The sequence below is a fragment of the Echeneis naucrates genome, chromosome 13 (genome assembly GCF_900963305.1).
Source record: "Echeneis naucrates chromosome 13, fEcheNa1.1, whole genome shotgun sequence".
In the NCBI taxonomy this organism is placed as follows: Eukaryota; Metazoa; Chordata; class Actinopteri; order Carangiformes; family Echeneidae; genus Echeneis; species Echeneis naucrates.
In genome coordinates, this window is record NC_042523.1 from 23352915 (window position 1) to 23371074 (window position 18160).

At 45.8% G+C, this 18160-nt stretch overlaps 1 protein-coding gene across 10 annotated transcripts; it reads right to left on the reverse strand.

The window, feature by feature from the left end:
• Positions 1 to 283: 283 nt before the first annotated feature.
• On the reverse strand, positions 284 to 17588 carry smtnl (smoothelin, like). 10 transcript variants are annotated; one of them, XM_029518464.1, is made up of 10 exons: positions 16752 to 17529; positions 16450 to 16607; positions 5222 to 5303; positions 4549 to 4806; positions 4408 to 4470; positions 4265 to 4325; positions 4046 to 4192; positions 3838 to 3961; positions 2709 to 2860; positions 284 to 1028 (listed from the first exon to the last, which is right to left on the reverse strand). In XM_029518464.1, the coding sequence occupies exons 1-10, from the start codon at positions 17068 to 17070 to the stop codon at positions 902 to 904; spliced, it is 1491 nt and encodes a 496-aa protein (XP_029374324.1). In that variant the 5' UTR covers positions 17071 to 17529; the 3' UTR covers positions 284 to 901. The 10 variants fall into 10 exon arrangements, with proteins under 10 accessions (XP_029374324.1, XP_029374322.1, XP_029374317.1 ...); XM_029518457.1 differs by having other exon boundaries at positions 285 to 1028; positions 4265 to 4328; positions 16450 to 17381; positions 17475 to 17588; XM_029518458.1 differs by having other exon boundaries at positions 285 to 1028; positions 4265 to 4328; positions 16450 to 17268; positions 17475 to 17582.
• Positions 17589 to 18160: the final 572 nt, after the last annotated feature.

The following is an 18160-nucleotide window of genomic DNA, read 5'->3' on the forward strand; positions in this document are numbered from 1 at the left end:
ATTTATCAGCTTGTTTTATTTTTATTTTATTTTTATTTTTATTTTTATTTTTATTTTATTTATTATTTTATTTATTATTTATTATTTATTTATTTTATTTTTCACATCTATGTTACTATTTTCTTTAAATTGTGTGCTAATTCTTTTTTCTGCAAATTTCTATATATTTTTCTTGTACTGACAATTTCAAAGCTGTTATTTAAAAAAAAAATAGAAATAAAGGCTGAAATAATAAATTAGCTTACACCTTTTTTCATTGTCTTCTTCATGGTTCTTAAATTTTTCTTATTTCTTTTGTTTCAATTAAAAAAACAACAACAACACAACTTCCACATTTTGGTGTGAAACAGGACGATTTATTGATCTTATTTCTCATCTCATGCTCATCTCAGAAAATCAAAGCATCACTCAACTGTGTATTTTGTGTTGTTATAAGATTAACCACACGGTGTGTTTTCTTCTCATGATGAATTAATTGATCACCAAGTGTCTTCAGTTCTTCAGTGACGTTTGTAAATCGTACATCAGTTTTGGTGCAACGTTAAAGTCGAATATTGACACTAGTTTACGTGGCGACAATGAAGATTGACACAACACGGCAACATTTTAATTCTTTGTCATTTATATATATCAGCTACGCACACAAACACACTACTGCCGACACACAACTGTGTCACTGTTATTAACAGCATGAATCCAAACACATACACAACGCTCTCCCTCCCAAGCAGTGACCAAGTCGGGAGCATCTTTCCCTGCAGGCTTTGCAGGAATGTTGACTAATCCACCACCAGGAGGTGATGCTGTCCTCCCACAGAGCGACCGGCCTGCTCCGGCTCTGCAGCCCGGAGTCAGCAATGAGAGTCTGAAATGAGAGAATCACATCTCTGACGGCTGAGCCTCACTCGAACTTGCGCAGGTGGTTGTAGAGGGACTGGACGTAGGTGAAGACACACATGGGGTCTGGTTTTCTGCCCATGATCATCATGTCGTCCACCTCAATCAGCCGATCGCAGCCTGCCTTCACCCTGGAGACACACAGAATAAGTTCATGTGTTAAAGCAGACTGACTCTGTTGATCGGTCTATAAAAAGTCAGGAAAATAAGTTTTCTAGAAGTAAAGGTGCCGTGAAAAGCAACGAAATCTCTCATTTCAGAAGCCACACTCAAAAAAAAAAAAACTGCTTTTGATATTTTTGCTGCATAATAACTTCATTAGTTGATCATCAACAATGTTTTGTTGTTGCACTGAAAGCTTCGGCTCCACGTCAGATGAAAAAGTGAATAAAATGGGCCTTATAATCCTGATGTCCAACAGTTCTGATGTAAACAATCATATTTTCTTTACATTCTTTGCGTGATCCCCTTAAGAGGTCACATATAAAGCTGCTACCTCGTATGAAGGATTCCTTCTGTGACCAAGTGAATATTGTTTTTCCGTCAAATCAGCTTATTTCTGCAGCAGTGGGAAAAGAATAACACAATAAATCAAGTGGTATCTTTTCTTGCTCATGTTGTGTGTCTGTGAAACGTCTGGTCTATAGCATGAAGCCTATAGGGACCCGACCGAGCGAGCTCTGGAAGGCAGCCTGGAAAAGAAGTAAAATATGTGCATGACGTCGTCTCATGTGAGGTAGTTTTTCACAGAGGACAATAAAAAACCGAAGCAGCAAAGAAAACAAACTGAAAGACGTTCAGCCACAATAAAGGAAAAGACTTTCATTGTTGATGCAATTAAGGCCCATAAATCCTTCAGGGCCGATTCAGCACATTTCACAAACCACAAGTGACTCGAAGTTAACAAACGGCTGTTTGTGCTGCTCCATACTGAGAGAAATGAGAATTTGAAGGAGAGGTTTGACATTTTAGGGGAAAGGAAGCTGAAGTTTGACGAGGAGACTGATATCTGTGAAGGTGAAGGAGTGTCAGCTGACTTTAAGGCAGGAAACAGCTTCGCTTCGCTCAACATCAGTACAAAAACCATCTCACTCGTCGAATCTGACGTCGACGGAAGGGGAAATACTTCTCTGCCACAAATTCACTGCTTCCATCTGGAGCAGTGAAGCGGAAAGTGGGGGCCGATAAAAAAGGCCAAAAATGATCACGTATCTTTCTTTTTCTTTTTTTAACTGTGCACAAGCACACAGCTGCAAAATGATAACAACAAGCAACCAAGTCATCATGCTAACAATTTTCATACATTATTCACTGTCATTCATCCATTTCATGCTGCATGACTGAGTCTGGAAAACTGGAATATTAGTGAGCATAGTAGCACTTCCTGTTTCCTCAAAGCCCTTTTTATGGGTTTAGGTTAGATGGCTGAAAACAGCACAGCGGAAGACATTTTTAAAAATCTTTTATTCTACATAAAATGTGAGAACATTCCTGCCGTGATTCTACCAAAAGGCTAAACACTGGTCCTCTTGTACAGTCTTGTTGTGTGTTTGCAAACTATTAATAAGTCTGTAAGAGGAAAGACGTAGAGGTGGTTGATTGTGTTGAGTTTATCTTCTGCAGTAATCCAGTAATCGATTTGATCCCTTCAGTAGATGCTGAAGTATTTTGACATCAAAAGAAAAGTACAATTTCAAAATCTTGGAGGACTTTTTGTTTTCATCAGTGTCGGCTGGATTCATCTTGTGGACTTGTGTGAATGTTTGTAAGACAATTCTTGGAAATATAAAGGACTAACAAACGGCACTCACTCTGCGGTTCCAAAGGCGAGCTCGAAATTGTGTTTACGGTTGGCGGGCGACAGCGAGGTGTAGTCGAACTCGGTGGGGAAGAAGGAGTGGACGAGCGCACAAAAGGCCATCCCATCACTCCAACTGGACGAGAAGTTCTGGATGTCGATGTTCTACAGAGAAACCAAGAAAAGACTCTGGGGATTATGTGGCAAGTGTGTAACTGTCATGTCAGACATCGGTGCGGACACGACTTATAAAACCATGAATCTGTCTCCCCAGTTTTACTGTCTGGCCCATAATTATGATGGATGAAGCAGACTGGTCTCCTACGTGCTTCTGGAATCATGTCATTTGATGGGCGCCCTTTATTAGTCTGGAGTTCACCGTGTTGAATGTGGACGAGGATCCCCGACATGTGTGAGTTTATAAGAGTTTTTGCTTTTTGCCAAATGTGCCAGCAATCAGAGCCACACAGAGCAGCTGGCTGGAAAACGGTGCCCCCCCAGCCCTGCAGCCTCACATACATACAGACCTAAAGCTCAATAAAAATGGAAATATTAAACATCGTCCTATTTAAAATGAAAAAACGTGCTTTTTGTCCCCTGAGGATCGATCGCTCAATGATGGAGGTGTAGTAACTACACAACTGAAGGCAATTAGCTCAGCTTAGCATAACAGCACGGCTCTTTCCAAAGGTAAGAAAATCCATCTGCCAGCACTCGGACAAAACCCAAACTGACAGGAATCTTTTTCCTTTTGCACAACAGAGAGAACTACAGTGTGCAGTTTTACAGGATGATACGGTTACTCAAAACAAAAACCACATGTCACAGTGAGGCAACTTTCCAGGTACATTTCTGGATTTGTATAATTTTGATGGATGAGATATAATGTGACCATAGTTAAGCTTCAGTGAGGCTGATAGAAATATTTGCACCAGACTCTTTTTCTAGAAACAATTCCACTTTTTTCATGCACAGTCATCATAAAGTCTCAGAAATGAAAATGAATTCACGGATGAACCGGCTTCGATTTCCACTGTGATCATTTCTGCTGTGAAATACTTCGAACTCATCTGGACCTAATGAGCGAACTAACCTGGAAATCTCTGTAATGCTGTGTGATGAATGAGAGTCGGGTCTTTTACCTGGTAGCCAATGGTCTTGGAGCGACACCACTCAAGAAGGATCTGTTTGATGCTGCTGGCGCTGGAAACCCCGAAACTCTGAGACCTCTTCAGTTTTGGTTTGGAGTCCAACGGTTTGGACAAACTGCACAGGAGACAAAAAGGATTCATGAGGCAGTTTTATCTCCTTGTTGTTAACCGAATGCAAAAAAACAAAATTCCTTCCTACCTGCTGGTGGCTTCAGAGTCCAGTCTCTCGAAGATGGATCGGCGAGCCTGAGCACCGATGTTACGAGGCAGAGTCTGTGACCTCACCAGCTCCCGCCTCCTCTCCCCGATCTGCCCGAAGGACTTGTCACCATTTGTGCAGCCGTCTCTGCAGGACGGTAGGATGGAGAGGTAAGACTAACACAACACACCGGACCTGAAAAGTCGTCTTTCCACTCACCGGTCACGCTGCTGGAGTCCTGAGTAGGTCACAGACTTAGGAGGAGCTGAATTGACCTTTTCTGCTGAAGACAAAGACTCAGATTAAATGATATTCACAATGTGGCCGTTCCAAAAAGGATTTTGGGTGAAAGCCTGGCTCACCTTGAAGACGGGGCGATCCCAGAGCTCTGATAGGAGAAGGTGTCCATGTCTTCACAGAAGACACTACGACAACAAAGACAAGGAAACTGGATGTGAAGGAAGAAACACAGACAGGCGGGTCAAACTGAGACAGCGAGCTACCTGACTGAAGAGGAGACTCTTCGGCCAGTTGTTGCTGGTTGACGGCGGCGGCCGACTGACCAGGAGGCGAAGCCTCAGGGATGATAGAAGGCCGAGAGCCGACGGGACTACTGGGAGAGTCCGGAGAGCCCTTGATGTCCGCCGTCTTGGTGGTGGCGGTGATGGGGAGGTGGGGCATCCTCATGGCGACGGGGGCCGTGTGCTCATGTGGGAAGTCGGTGGGTGGAGAGATTTTTCCATGCACCAACATCGAATGTTCTAGTTAGATACAAACGTACAGAATAATCAGATCAACAGTTTTCCTCACGTCACACGACGTCGGAAAGCATTTAATGTTGGAAAGAGAGTAAATATGAACCTTAGAGCTGTCACATTTGGATAAAAAAAGTCAAAAATGTGGTCCTTAACTCGATGTGCAAATAAAAATGTTGTTAAGATGAATTTAGTGCATGAAAAGTGTGTATAAGTCCAACAAAAGCCTTAAAAAGCCCAGACTAACCAAACCTAAACGTAATCCCTGATTACATCATCAGGATTATTCTGTCAGACATGACAAATTTGCTCCAGAGCCTCAGAAGACAATGCACAACTGTGTCCACAGAAATGTAGAAGTGAATGCATGAAATTGGTGGATTGACCCTTTAAAAGAGCTTTCCGGTCATAAAGCCGTTACCTGTCGCGGCGGCGTGCCCGTTCTCCTGCCCGCCATGTGCTGGGTTGGGATCCACTTCGATTGGCTCCTCTCGCTCAATGCTCTGAAACACACACGCAACAACAACACATTAAAATCCTTCATTGCCATTGCAAGGCGCATGAAGTCATATTTGACCTTTGGTGGGAACCAGTAGGAGGACTGGTCCCAGTATGACAGCTGGAAAACGGGCTCTGGAAGCCAGAGACGTACCTGCTGAATTCATCGCTCTGGTTATAAATCGGCAGGATTGCTCTGCCAGGGGAGAATAAAAACCTGGTGCCTCTTTAAATTTGTGTTTCAGATGTTGAAGCTGTAAAATGTTGGGTTTGGATGGAAGACAAAAAGTAGACGAATCATGTTCCCCTGGTTGGAACAAAAAAAGAAATCCAGATGCTTATTGAGTCATCGTTGGACCTTTTTGCTCTTGTCAGATTTTAGACGGTTTTTTGAGACGGCTTAAGCCGAGAACAAAACAAACCAACAAATTGGCATAGCGTGACTCGACATGTCGTAGGTGAGAGAGGAACTGGCCGTCCTATCTCTCCTCCCGAGATAAGACCTGGGACGTCTTTGTTTAAATTCAGCCGTCGCTGTCAGCGACACGCTCAGCGATGGGAGAGCTGCCAAAACCGCCAGAACGACTGAGATCAGGTTATAATGTCAAACATCATCAGCGTCTGAAGTTCAGCGTGCCTTCAGCAGCCTGCGTGACCTCGTCTATTTCCTCTCTGCGATCAAAGCCAAGCCTCAGCTGAGGCTCTCAGATAGGTGTGTGTCACACCAGCAACACCGGGGCGAGCAGTCACGCCACTCCGGCAGAACCTGAAGGAAGCTTTCAGGAGCTGCTCCGCTCTGTGGAGACTAAGCAGCAGCTGCTCGTGTTCCAGCCTTGGCTGTCACAGTGGAACTAAACAGACCCAAAGCTGCTAAATAAATGTGCTGATAGTAATTTACACCTCTCACTTAAACACAGCCATCTCAGGGAAGCTCACAACAAAGCGACACACTGAGTGTACATTAAAGTTAAAGCCCGAAGAATGTCCATATTCTCCGTGCTCTACCAAGGAGCTGGGGTTGAATCACACTTCCATGCTTTTTGTGCAAATTGAAAACCACAAAGTTGTTTTCGTTCAGTCAGACAAATTCATTGTCGACTGAGTTAAGTCACCAAATGTTTGCTGAAGCAAACTGAAATAAAGTGATTTCACTTGTGGTGTTTTATCGTCACTTCACAAATGTGTTTTATTCGCCCAATTTAAAACTAAATCACCGTATCATTTCCTCTGAGTTGTAGTTAGTTTAAGTTTCATTGGAGACATCTGTGTCTCAGCTTTTTGCCTCCAACCAAAGGAGCAACATAAAATTTTGCATTCAAACACACCAACAACAACAACAACAGACAAAGCCCACAATGGATTTGTGTTGCTGTTCCAGTTGGCACTCAGTTTTGTTCCTGCAGAAGTGTGCGTACACACACAGACACACAGACACACATAAAGTAAACATGCTGGCTTTTGCTGTGAGATAACAAAGTGTGCTCCTGTGATAGAGACGGCTGGGAGTGTATAAATGTGTGTGTGTGTGTGTTTGGCTGATGTCACCATATAGGAATGCTGTGTGTGTGTGTGTGTGTGTGTGTGTGTGTGTGTGTGTGTGTGTGTGTGTGTGTGTGAGGGGGTTGACATTGCTTTTATGGGAGATGACACCTGAAGAAAATGAGGGGGAGTAAAATTGATTCTGGAGAAAAGATCATGATGTGAGAAGGTGAAAGAGGCCGAAGGGAGCAGCTGCACACTTGGTGAGGAGGAATGGCAGCGAGCGAGCGGGCAGTGAGGTGGAAACAGCTGGCGGGGGAGGAGCACCCCCCCACGCAGCGATCATCAGGCGTCCACTCGGGGTCAGAGGGGGGAAACCTGATCGTGGAGCTGCTCTGGTATCTGGAGCTCTTATTTGCTGGCGGTACAAACTGGTGCACGCTCAGCATGATCCCCTCATCACACACTTTCTGGCACGAGAACCACAGGAGGTCGCCTTTTAAAGACAAAGTGATATCCGCTGGATTTACTCTGCACCCTCTTACAGCCACGACAAGAACCTTTTAGGTTTCAGCCTCAGGTGATTATATGTCACTTCCTCTCATGTGTTTGAATCATTTCTATCTCTATCTGATCAGGAGTTCTGCTCATTCATCATGAAAAATCAGCTCCACATATCTGATTGTCTTTATTCTGTCAACACAATAATCTCAGACCGACTTCTCAGATAAATGCAGGATTGATTTCACTAAAACGTGTCTGCCAATCTGTTGTTGGTATTTAAGAGTGACGGGACACGTTGCTGATGCTGACGTGTTCTCCTGACTCCCATCACACAGATGAAACCTGCAGCACCTCCTGTGTTTGGTCAGAAGGTTTTGTTGAGCTGTCAGAGGCATCTTCATCACCGGCGCTTTAATAAAGACTTTGCAGGGGTGAGGATGATGAGTTGGCCCCCGGAGGGTGAGTGTTTGGTGAGCGCTGCTGGGAAACACAGCAGGCACTCAGAAAGCCATCAGCTTTAAACTGAAGGACTTTTCCAATCGTCAATAAAACTCTGATGCTCCCATTGAGAGGAAGATAGACCATAAAAAGGACATGCATTAGGGGGCGGGGCCACTGTGTGACTGACAGACTGGACCACCCAATCGGGAGCACAGAGCAGGTCACATTCACCTTCTCCTCAATATTTGGTTTCAAAAAACCAAGATGACGACAGACAAACGATCCGTCCTAACAAACTTTTCATCCCTGAAGTACTGAAGCCATCTTCACTTCCTTTCATTTTCTGAGCAGACAGCAACAATCTCCATCCATCCTAACTCAGGTGGTGCAGGAAGACCCTGCAGTTGATCTTTAATGATCATGTCCGGAAGTCAAAGCTGATGTCACCGTTTTCAAAAAAAAAAAAAAAAAAAAATCAACAAGCAGCAGCTCCAAAAGTCTCTGCGCACAAAAACACAAGCTTGTGAAATGCATGTGAACGTCCTGAACCCAAAGTGCACATGTAGGTTCTCACCTATTTATGAGTCCTCTTGAATGCAGATTAAACTGTCCCTGAGCCGTCTATTTACAGCCCGTCTCTGTTAGAGACATCTGAGCTTCAGCAGGCCTTCGAGAGGCGGACGACAAAAACACTTAGAACAATGGAGGCCCGTTGGACGCCGTCCAATAGTTGGCAGCATGTGTGACACATGAAGACACGCTGGCTAACTTTAGCACTCGTGCTGCTTTGGAAAAACAAATGCACCATCAGCCGGACACGTCGTTTCAAAGTGAATTAGTATAAACCCAGCCACGCTGATTATCATGAAAGCTGCTTTACATGTGCAAACGTGAAACACAACAGCGCTTGTGTACCAGAATCCACTGCAGAGCGAAGCCTCCTCAGTCAGCGACAGGCCGAGAGAATGAAGCTCTGTAATTTCCTCTCAGGAGTCTTCAGGAGGAGAGACACAGCCGAACCACCTGCTCTTCAAACGCGCTCCGTTCACACAAACTACAATTTGACCACGACAGATATCGAAGGGAACGCCGCTTTGGGTGGAGGGTGGAAAATGTGCACAGCCTTTGAACGGAGACGATATAAAAACCTAATTGCAGGTGAGAGCGGCTGAGCGGGGAAAAGCTCTCTCCTTAAACACAGTATGTCTGAATGTGGCTGGTGACAAGGTATGATTTCACATGTGCTGACTGCAGCGTATGATAAAAGGGTTAATTCCTGCTTTTTGAGGTTTCCGTAACAACCTGTTGTCATCATTTAAAAAAAGCATGGCGCTCTCTGTTTATGGTGAGAGATGGCTTCCCTGGAGACAAAGGAGGCCGACGTCAGCCTCTGGTTGAACAAACTGATGGGACATTTACAAAGACAACTTTCTATTTTCAACGTTTGCTTTGCTTGTCCAGAAATAAGCAGCTTTGCAAACATGCGGGCTCCCACATGTGTTTGGGCTCCTGAAAGGGCCGGATCGCATTTAACCCTTCAAAGTCCCGGAATACTTGTTGTGCTTCAATGTACTGTGGAAAAAAATGGAAACAAATGGAAGCTGATGGCACTTTTCCAAGCGGCTTCGTTGTTTCGAACGAGCCGGACAGTCTAAAGGCAGAAGATCTTCACATTTTCACTCTAAATGATTATTTTCTCATCGTTTTGCTTTTAAACACGACTTTAGATATCTATGGATTTGGGGGGGGGGCAGCTGCTGCCGTCGTCCTGTTCTTGCCTGTTGTTGAGGATAAACAGTCCCAGTTTCTTCAGTTCCTCTGTGTTTCGGGGGGGTGAAGCTCATTTATCGCTCTCGTCCTCCCTGTTGAGCTCCAACATATGGCAGCAATAGACAGCGACTCCCCCGTCTTCCCCGTCCACCTCCCTCCCCTCCGACCGTCATTCCAGGCAGCGAGGCGGAGGAGGGCAGGACGACGTGGGGGAGTCTGACACGCTGACCCTCCGCCAGGAAAGACAGCCTCCATCAGCACCGTCTTAATTCTGCCTTCTGACAAAACAGCTGATGGAGCTCGTCCCCCTGAAGAGTCAGAAACGGCTCTGAGAAGTGAAAAACCTTCAACCTGTCTAATCTAAAAAGGAGTCCACTTGTATTGAAGTCAATAGGAAAATGGCCCTACTTCTGCTTGATGTATCAGCTCAGTAAACATCAACGGGGACACCAAGATGCTGACGAACAAATGATGAACTGGAGGCTTTGACACAGCAGTTCGGTTAGTCCTGCTGGTTTTACAAAACGTGGCTCCGCCAACTCAGGTAGTATAAAAAGTACAAAAGGCAGCTCAGCTAATTCACAGTTAGAGTGTGGAATGCAGGTTTGAATCCTGAAAACAGTTGATATGTTGTTGGTTTTGAGCTCAGCATCCAAAACACAACATTCACTAAACCAGCTAAACATCAGCTGACCCTGATTTTCACTTCCCACCTAAATTCACTGGATACAGCCAAAGAGAGCCAAGATTCATCTCCAACCAAAGATCTTTAGTCAACATCTCTTTTTTTTCAGTTGTGTTCTGAGCACTCATCTCAGGAATTACCAGACGTCAGCTGTGGACAAACTTCACCATTATCACCATTTCCGTCACGCTGACTAACCCGTCTGCTCGCGTCACGAGGAGTATCGTGTTTACACTTGGCCCCCGAGCCGGTCCGCCTGCAGCAGGCCCCAGAAACTCCCACATATAGACCACAGACAGAAGAGCTCATCACTCTCAGACTTTAGATTCATACTTTGGCAGAGGAGAGTTTTAGCTTCTTATCAACTCACAGATTTTTCATATATTTCCTGTGCTGCTCAGTAAAGCTTCTGTCTTTCATTACTCATCCCCCCCGCAGGCTCGTACTGCTGCGGCTCTTCTTGTTGTGAAAACACGCCGTGTGAGAATGCTCTGCTGGCCTTCTGCTCACCTCCGACACTGCCTCTCTTAACCTCTGCAGAGTTTACATTTTGAATTTCATCCTCCCGCTGATTGACAGGCCGATAAATTAACTCTAGGTCGTGTTCCCGTTTCTCCGGAGCCCTCACATGCCCGGCGTAGCAGCTATATCTGGGTCACCCTCCTCCTGCAGTGTATGGGAGAATGTCTGACTTCAGGAACCACGGCTCCCTTGCCAGTGACCCCCACGTGGTATCACCCAACCTTTAAAAATGATTTTCCCTTAATGTGTGTTCTGGGCTTTATTCCAAAAACACCGGAACGAAGTGCAGACAAATGAAATTTTAGTGAAGTATTTCCCACCCGAGGGATTCAGCTGACGTAGCCAAAGAGTCAGCCTTAAAATCTTAACCTCCAGGATGGTTTGCTGGCTCCAGAGGGTGAGGAGGGTGAGTTGTCATCCAGTTATTAACCTGTTTCCACAGAGATGATGACGGGAACACGGCCTATTGTCTGGAAGTCATTAAGAGAACTGGGGGTAGCCAGGGAGTGGCTGCATACCTCTGTTAAACCCCCAGCATGTGTACACACACAGGCTCTCTCTCTTTATTATTTCCACCTTTATTAGTCCAAATTTATTTCACTTTCTGTTCCCCAATATTGAAAACAGTCTCAGTAAAAGGGTTTACATGACAAATGAATTGCAGGGAGACAAACGAAACGAGCGCAGCAATGATTTTATAGTTATGTGTGTGGAAACGATAAACTCATTCAAGCTAATCCATTCAGTATGCTGCAGCTTTTTCCCCACATGTATTGTACCTGTACTCATATATTATATATGAGTGTGTTTTCTTTTTCATGCATGGATTAATAGTCCCAGAGGAGGGTGCTGAATGGACGGATGGACGGATGGACGAGCTCTCACAGAGATCAGAGGTTGTATCTCAGTGATCAGACTGTCAGAGTCAGCTGAACGCCCACAGAAAGGAGTAAATGTCAAATGCCTTTGTCATGGAGATAAACAGCACCACACAACACCACGCAACACTGCACTCCCTGCTCTTTCTCTAGTTCTGTGTTCAGAAATGAAACAAGCAAATCAAGTTTAAAAGGATAAAAAAAACCTGGAGCAAAGCTGTTTCAAAGCTCGTTTCCATCTCAAGAAGCTTCACAGTCTGAGTTTTGTGTCTCCAGCTGATGATCGGTTCAAATCAAATCAAATAGCGCCAAATTACCACAAAGTTACATTACGGCACTTTACACACAGAGCAGGTCCAACTTAAATAAGCCAATAAGATCTGTCTGTAGCAGAAAAAGAGACACAGGCGGTGAAGTTTAGCATAAAGTCAGTTTGAACTCCGACACCCACAGAAATGTGTTGTGATGAAGACAACTGATGAGTTTGTGCTGCAGTGAAGTGTTGGAAGACAGAACTGAACAGATAAATGGACTCACAACGACAATGCAACAGTGTTGTCACAGTTTTCGTGGCTTCTTCTCATCAATGATCTGTGCACATGAGCATGCACGAGCAGCCAGTAATCGCAGAGTAATCCAGTCTGGACTGGTATCAGTTCATCTAAGTGCTCCGAGTGTTCAATCTATCCATCAGCCTGTTCTCAGACTGTGACTAAACTAAAACACTGCAGTCTGCAGTGTGTGCGTCCAGATAAGGAGCAGATAACATCAAGGTTGAGTTGTGTAACGTTCGGGGAGATGGAGCCAGCGGGTCCGCAGGGAGACGCAGTATCTGTCCAACCTGACTCCGGCATCACACTTCCAGTGACTTCTATCGTTTCCTGCACCAATCTGTTGAGCATTTTTCCTTCCATTGCCTCCATGGTCCACCCAAACACACACACACACACCTGCATGGCAATCATTCATTGATATTTAAGTGCTGCGTGTCTCAGCATGACGCCGGCCCGTCCTTTCAGGACATACACAAATTTTCCATCTTCCGAAAACAACTGTTGCACAACAAGAGATGCAAGTGTGTTGTTTGGCCGTAAATCAAGCGCACCCCTCGTCTGTCTGAGCGTTGACGGAGAACTGATGAACCCGTCGACCTGAGTGACAAACTGATGTGTTCATCTGTTAATGAACACACAAACAAACACACACAGGCTCGGTTCAGGTAAGAAGGAAAACTAGAGTGAATTTTTGTGTCGGAAAAAGAAAATGAAAGAAAAGCTCAGATTTCTTTTCTTTTATTCCCTTTTGTGCCCCCTCCGCCCAAAAAAAACCCCCAAAACACTGGATCCTACATTTCCCATAATGCAACTCACCAGTATCTTACTAGACTGTCCCAGTTGGGTCAATGCGACACCCTCAGTCACGCCTTCGGTTTTCTGTTAGCGAATTCTAGTTGTCTTTCCGAACTCAGGTGACCCAGATGACATCACCATGACATCACCAGGGTCATCCACCCAGGAGGGTTTTTTTCGGGGGGGGGGGGGCGTTTGCAAGACGGTTGAAAGGTGTCAAGATTAACTGTGCCTGGTAATGAACACAGACCTCACTGAGCATGTGCGACGGCGGGAAAAAACGCAGAACTTCGAGCCAATCAGGGATAGGACATTGGTTCAAAACGCAGCTTTGGTCTCCTGGAAATAAAAGATAATAATAAAACAACAACACAGAGTCGACGTCGCTGAAGATCAACTGCAGAACACATTTCAGCAGAGTTTAATTTTGAGCAGGTATCGGCCTGCGGAGGAGAAATCAGGACGGAGCTGAGGAGGAGGAGGAGACAGCGAAGGAATGAGAGGAGGGTCAGCCTTTAATCCCTCCACACTCAATGCATTTCCAACGAAGCACAAGAAGCCACACGACGGCCCACTGAGACGGTGTTTTCTGCACGCATACAGTATGCATGTGTGTGTCTGTGTGTGTGTGACTGGAGTGGAGACACAAAGGAGGAAGACGTCTCCTCTTCCTCCTTTGTGCAGGAGGCTTAGGCCTTTGTCCTAATCCTAATCTTGGCTAATTCCTGTTACCAGAACCATTAGAGGATAGAAAAGAGCTGCACAGCTGCCTCTTTACAAACCACAAAAACCTTCCAGATGGAAACACACACACGCACACACACACAGCTGGATTTCCATTCAAGTATTTTTATATGAATTCCAATGTAGTGAATCAGAAAAGTGGAGGAGAGGCGGTAAATTATAACTTCTCAAATATCGCAGAAATATCGATCATCATCTTAACGAGGTAGAATGAGACACACACACACACACACACAGAAGATATTTTATGCAGGTTGGTGCTGCAGGTGTGTTCTCAACGCAAATGAGGTCGTGCTGACGTGTAGCAGGTGTGTTTTGGAGGCAAGTATGTGTTCAGGTGTGTGTGTGTGTGTCCTCTAATGACAATTTGGCAGGTTAAGGATGCAGAATAACAGCTGGAGAGCAGGCAGGAGGACACACACCCATATATACATCTCTGGCACAGATCAGCTGCCAGGTGTGTGCGTTTGTCAGCGTGTGTGTGTGTGTGCGGAGCAGGCCTGTTTGAACAGCCACTGCTCTGCATCTGTCTGACAGACAGGTGAGGATGTGGCAGGAAGAGCTTCAGCTCTAATTCAAACAGCAGAGAGTCGAGGTCTGAGCACGTGGACAAAAATTCCCATCATGCTAATTACCTTAACGCGGCAAACACGCAGGCTGAGATCTGATCTGTGCGTGTCTGTGTGCGTTTGGCTAACAGCGGGGGATCTCCCGTAGCAGACGCCCACAAACAAAGGCGTCCTTGTGTTGTTTAGCTGTGACCACATGATTTCTCTCCTCTGTTGTATCCAACCACGTAGTTTGGAAAGATACTTGAGGAGCAGCTCTTTGTGTGATGTGTGTATGTTTTTACATCAGTTTTTGTGTGTCGGTTTTGTTATGCGTAGAAAGCAAAGTGTTCTCTTCAGCTGTCAGAACTGAAATGAGGCTGTCTGGACTAAAGAGCGTTTAAAGGCGCCCGTGAAATGAGACAGACAACCCAGCTACCATCATCGAACGGACCGGGAGAATCAAACCTATCTGAAGATTCACCGCACGTCAATATTAAGAAGAATACGGCAGCAAAGAGCAGAAAGTTAACACCACAGAAAAAAGAAAGCCCTCAATATCGTCCAATTAAAGACCTGCGTCTGTCCATTTCTGAAATCAGACACCTGATCGGCTGTCAGGAAGTGAGAGAAGAGCCGAGGACTGAACTCTCTCCGCTCTCATCCAGATCATAACCTCAGGACTCATTCATCATGTCGTCCGTCGCACCCACTGAGAGTGTAAAAGTTCACAATTTAGGCGCCAAACACGACATAAATTTTCCTCCAGCTTCCCGATGTCAGCTTGGCTGACGGCGAACCGTGGAGACACTGATGGGACGTTAAAGCAGAGAGAAGCAGCACAAACATCTCTGACAAAATGTTTTTCAGGGTTTGGACGATAACGCTCTGAAGAAACTGAGCACGGATGCAGAGATGAAACTGGATCGTGCTCCTGTGAGACCTTTCTGCAGAACAACTCTCCGGAAAGGTTCAAATAATGCAGACGCTGCTTACGCTTACCATCAGTCACTGCTTCACTCTAAATGTACGAAAACACTTCTTGATCTCTGTGACTGTCTCTCTGCAGGTTGTTGTCCTCTTGGAGGTTCAGTCTCCTCTCTCCGTCGCTCTATTAACAACATCATTATTACTATGACCACTAGATGTCGCCTAGCAACAAAACCTGATGACGAGGTCATAGCTCAGACACGGCAGATACATGAACTGCCTCTGTACGAGCAGACATACTTCCATTGAGTGGTAAAATGTCTTCCTCATAATAAACTGCTGAGCAACACGACCCTGACGAAACACAAAACCCAGTTCATACGCAGGAAACTGCGAAAAGCAGGCTTCTTGTTTCTCTCTTTAAAAATTTAAGCAGCAGAAAACTGGAATTTCCTCCTCACAGATGCATTTTATCATCCAGGTGAAGCCAAAAACCCCAAAAATGTTCGATTCGTGGTACTGCACTGAATCATGCATGCAACACAGTCGGACACATCTGCGACCCTGACGGCTGCAGCAGAGCTCATTTCCCAAACCAAAATATCAAACAGCAATTAGTGGACAACCGCTTCTGTTAGCATCTTTAGTTACGCACAAGCACGTCAAAACTGAGCTGAGCTAATCTGAAAAATAGAAAATGCAGTTGGATTAGAAAATAAATCCAAATATTGAATCAAAGGAACTTTTAAAGAGGGAGTTTAAATTAGTATGTACGACTACACACACCTGTCATATCTGTAAAATGGTATCTTTTAAACAAATGATAAGCAAATGGAATGGCATTCGATATTTTAAGTGAACTACTCCTCCAAACACAGAGGGGGCGCTGCGAGATGCTGGATGACCCAAATCAGCTTTAAAAACCTTTTACAGATAAAACTGGTTAAACTGGGAAGGAAACGTTAAAATAGTTTCCAAAGAGGGTGAAAAGATGCTTGTTTAAAATTGATTGGTAAAGGTGAAGATCGTTAGCAAAAGTTCAGCAAAATATAATATCAGAAGAAGGAAACGCTTGTCTGAGAAACCAAAACAACATAAACGTTGGCTGCTCAGTTGTACAGGCCTCAGCCCAACACACCGAGTTCAGCGACTGAGTCCTGCAGGTTGTGACAAATCTGTCCTCAGACAGACAGAAATATAAACGTGTTCAAACGCCGCCTGGCATTCCCGCCACATGATGTCCTGATGACGCACAAACAGTCGCAGACATCAGAGAACAGAGCAGATCATGCAGGACTCACGTTAGTCTTGCTGGACACGGCGAATGTGGCTCGACTGGAGAAGCGGGCGGTCGAAGGGCTGCTGCTGGACGCCGGGCCTGACGCCATGGAGGAAACTCTGGAGCCAGCTGGGGGACTGCTGGAGCTGGGGGATGCAGGACTGGACTGTCCAGTCTGGGCTTGGCTCCCCGAGGCGCAGGGCTGGATGTGGAGGTGAGCCTGGCCCTGGGTGTGAGTGTGAGCCTGGCCCTTCCCGTAGACCACCTCCTTGATCTCCTGATGGTTCTCCTGGATGTCGTCGAGGTGGTTCCTGTGGTTCTGACTGAGGTTGTGGTTGTTGTTCATCATCATCCCACTGAGGAGCTCCACCTGTTGGGTCAGCGCCTCCAGCTGACTCCTGAGCTGCCGGTTCTCTTGCTGCAGCTGAGCCACCGCTCGGCCGAGGGGCCCGCTCAGGCTGGCTGTCTCCTCCAGACGACGCTCCATGCCCAGCTTGAACGCACTGACGTCCATGTGGATCTCCCTGATGGCGTCCCGGAGAGTGTTCTCATAACGGGCCAGAGCCGCACACACCGTCTCCCCCTCTGGAGACGAAGACCGAGAGTGGCACAAGTCTCCCATCTCCAAAGTCGGCGCTTCCATCAGCCGCTGGTGACCCTGTGGGGTCGGGTCAGGCTCTGGAGAAGGTCTAGCTTCAGGCAGCGGGAAGGGCTGGGATCTGATGGTCAAGGGTTGGGAGGTGAAAGTTTGCAGGCGGGGTGGGGGGGGGGGGGGGTGGGGGCAAAGGTCTGGTCTGTTACAATCCTTCACCCGGTGGAGGTGTCTCACTTTGTCTTCTGTCTGAAAGCACAAAGGGGGGACAGAGCTGTCGAAGTCCTGCAGGAACCATCAAAGTCTGAGTCAAAACTGCAGCCAACAAAAACGAAGGTAGACGCTGTAAAGTGATCACAGAGCTGCAGTGAAGCAGAATGACACATTACGTTTCAGTGCTGCCATAAAACGCAGCAGTGAGGTCATCGCTTCGCCCACAGCTGTGACAAACCTACCTCGGCTTTCCTCCGCAGACTCAACTTCCCTCAGCGCACAACAGCTGCACAAGTGTGTGTGAGCTCTGCCGCTCTGGTTTGTTTAAACTCTCAGGTTGATCACTCCTCTCCTCTGGAGGGGAGGAGAGAGGGAGGGAGGAGGGTGTTGGTGGAGAAACAACATGGCAAGGGTAGTAAATGTGAGGGGAGGGCAGGGAGGCGGATCGTGGGCAGGTTTTACATCCCTGTTCTGTGTAAACTATCGGGTGAAGTTCCTCCTCCTCAGTTTTATCTTTTCCTGCTTCGGTCACTCACCACCATGAAGTTCCATGAGAGCTAAGAAGTTCGGCTCCTAATAATCTGGTTGAGGTTAGTGTACAAATATTAGATGACCTTTGTTGTCATGGTTACGGTCGTGGACAATAGATCACTAACCCTAACCCCCAGTTGTACCGACATGAAAAAAAAAAAAAAAACCCAAACAACAAACTAATTAAAGTCTGTAGTTGAAATTATGTTTAACTATTAATCACTCTTGTTGCTATGGTTACCTTCACTCTATCATGGCTTCATCCAAGTCGATCACTTCACGATTGGTTGTTGATGTTTTTGACCAGTCAAGTACAATGACATTCAAAATAAAAGCCCTTGACACAGTTATATCGTCACAATAAAGTCAGTTCGGGACAAAACGTTAAAAAATGATA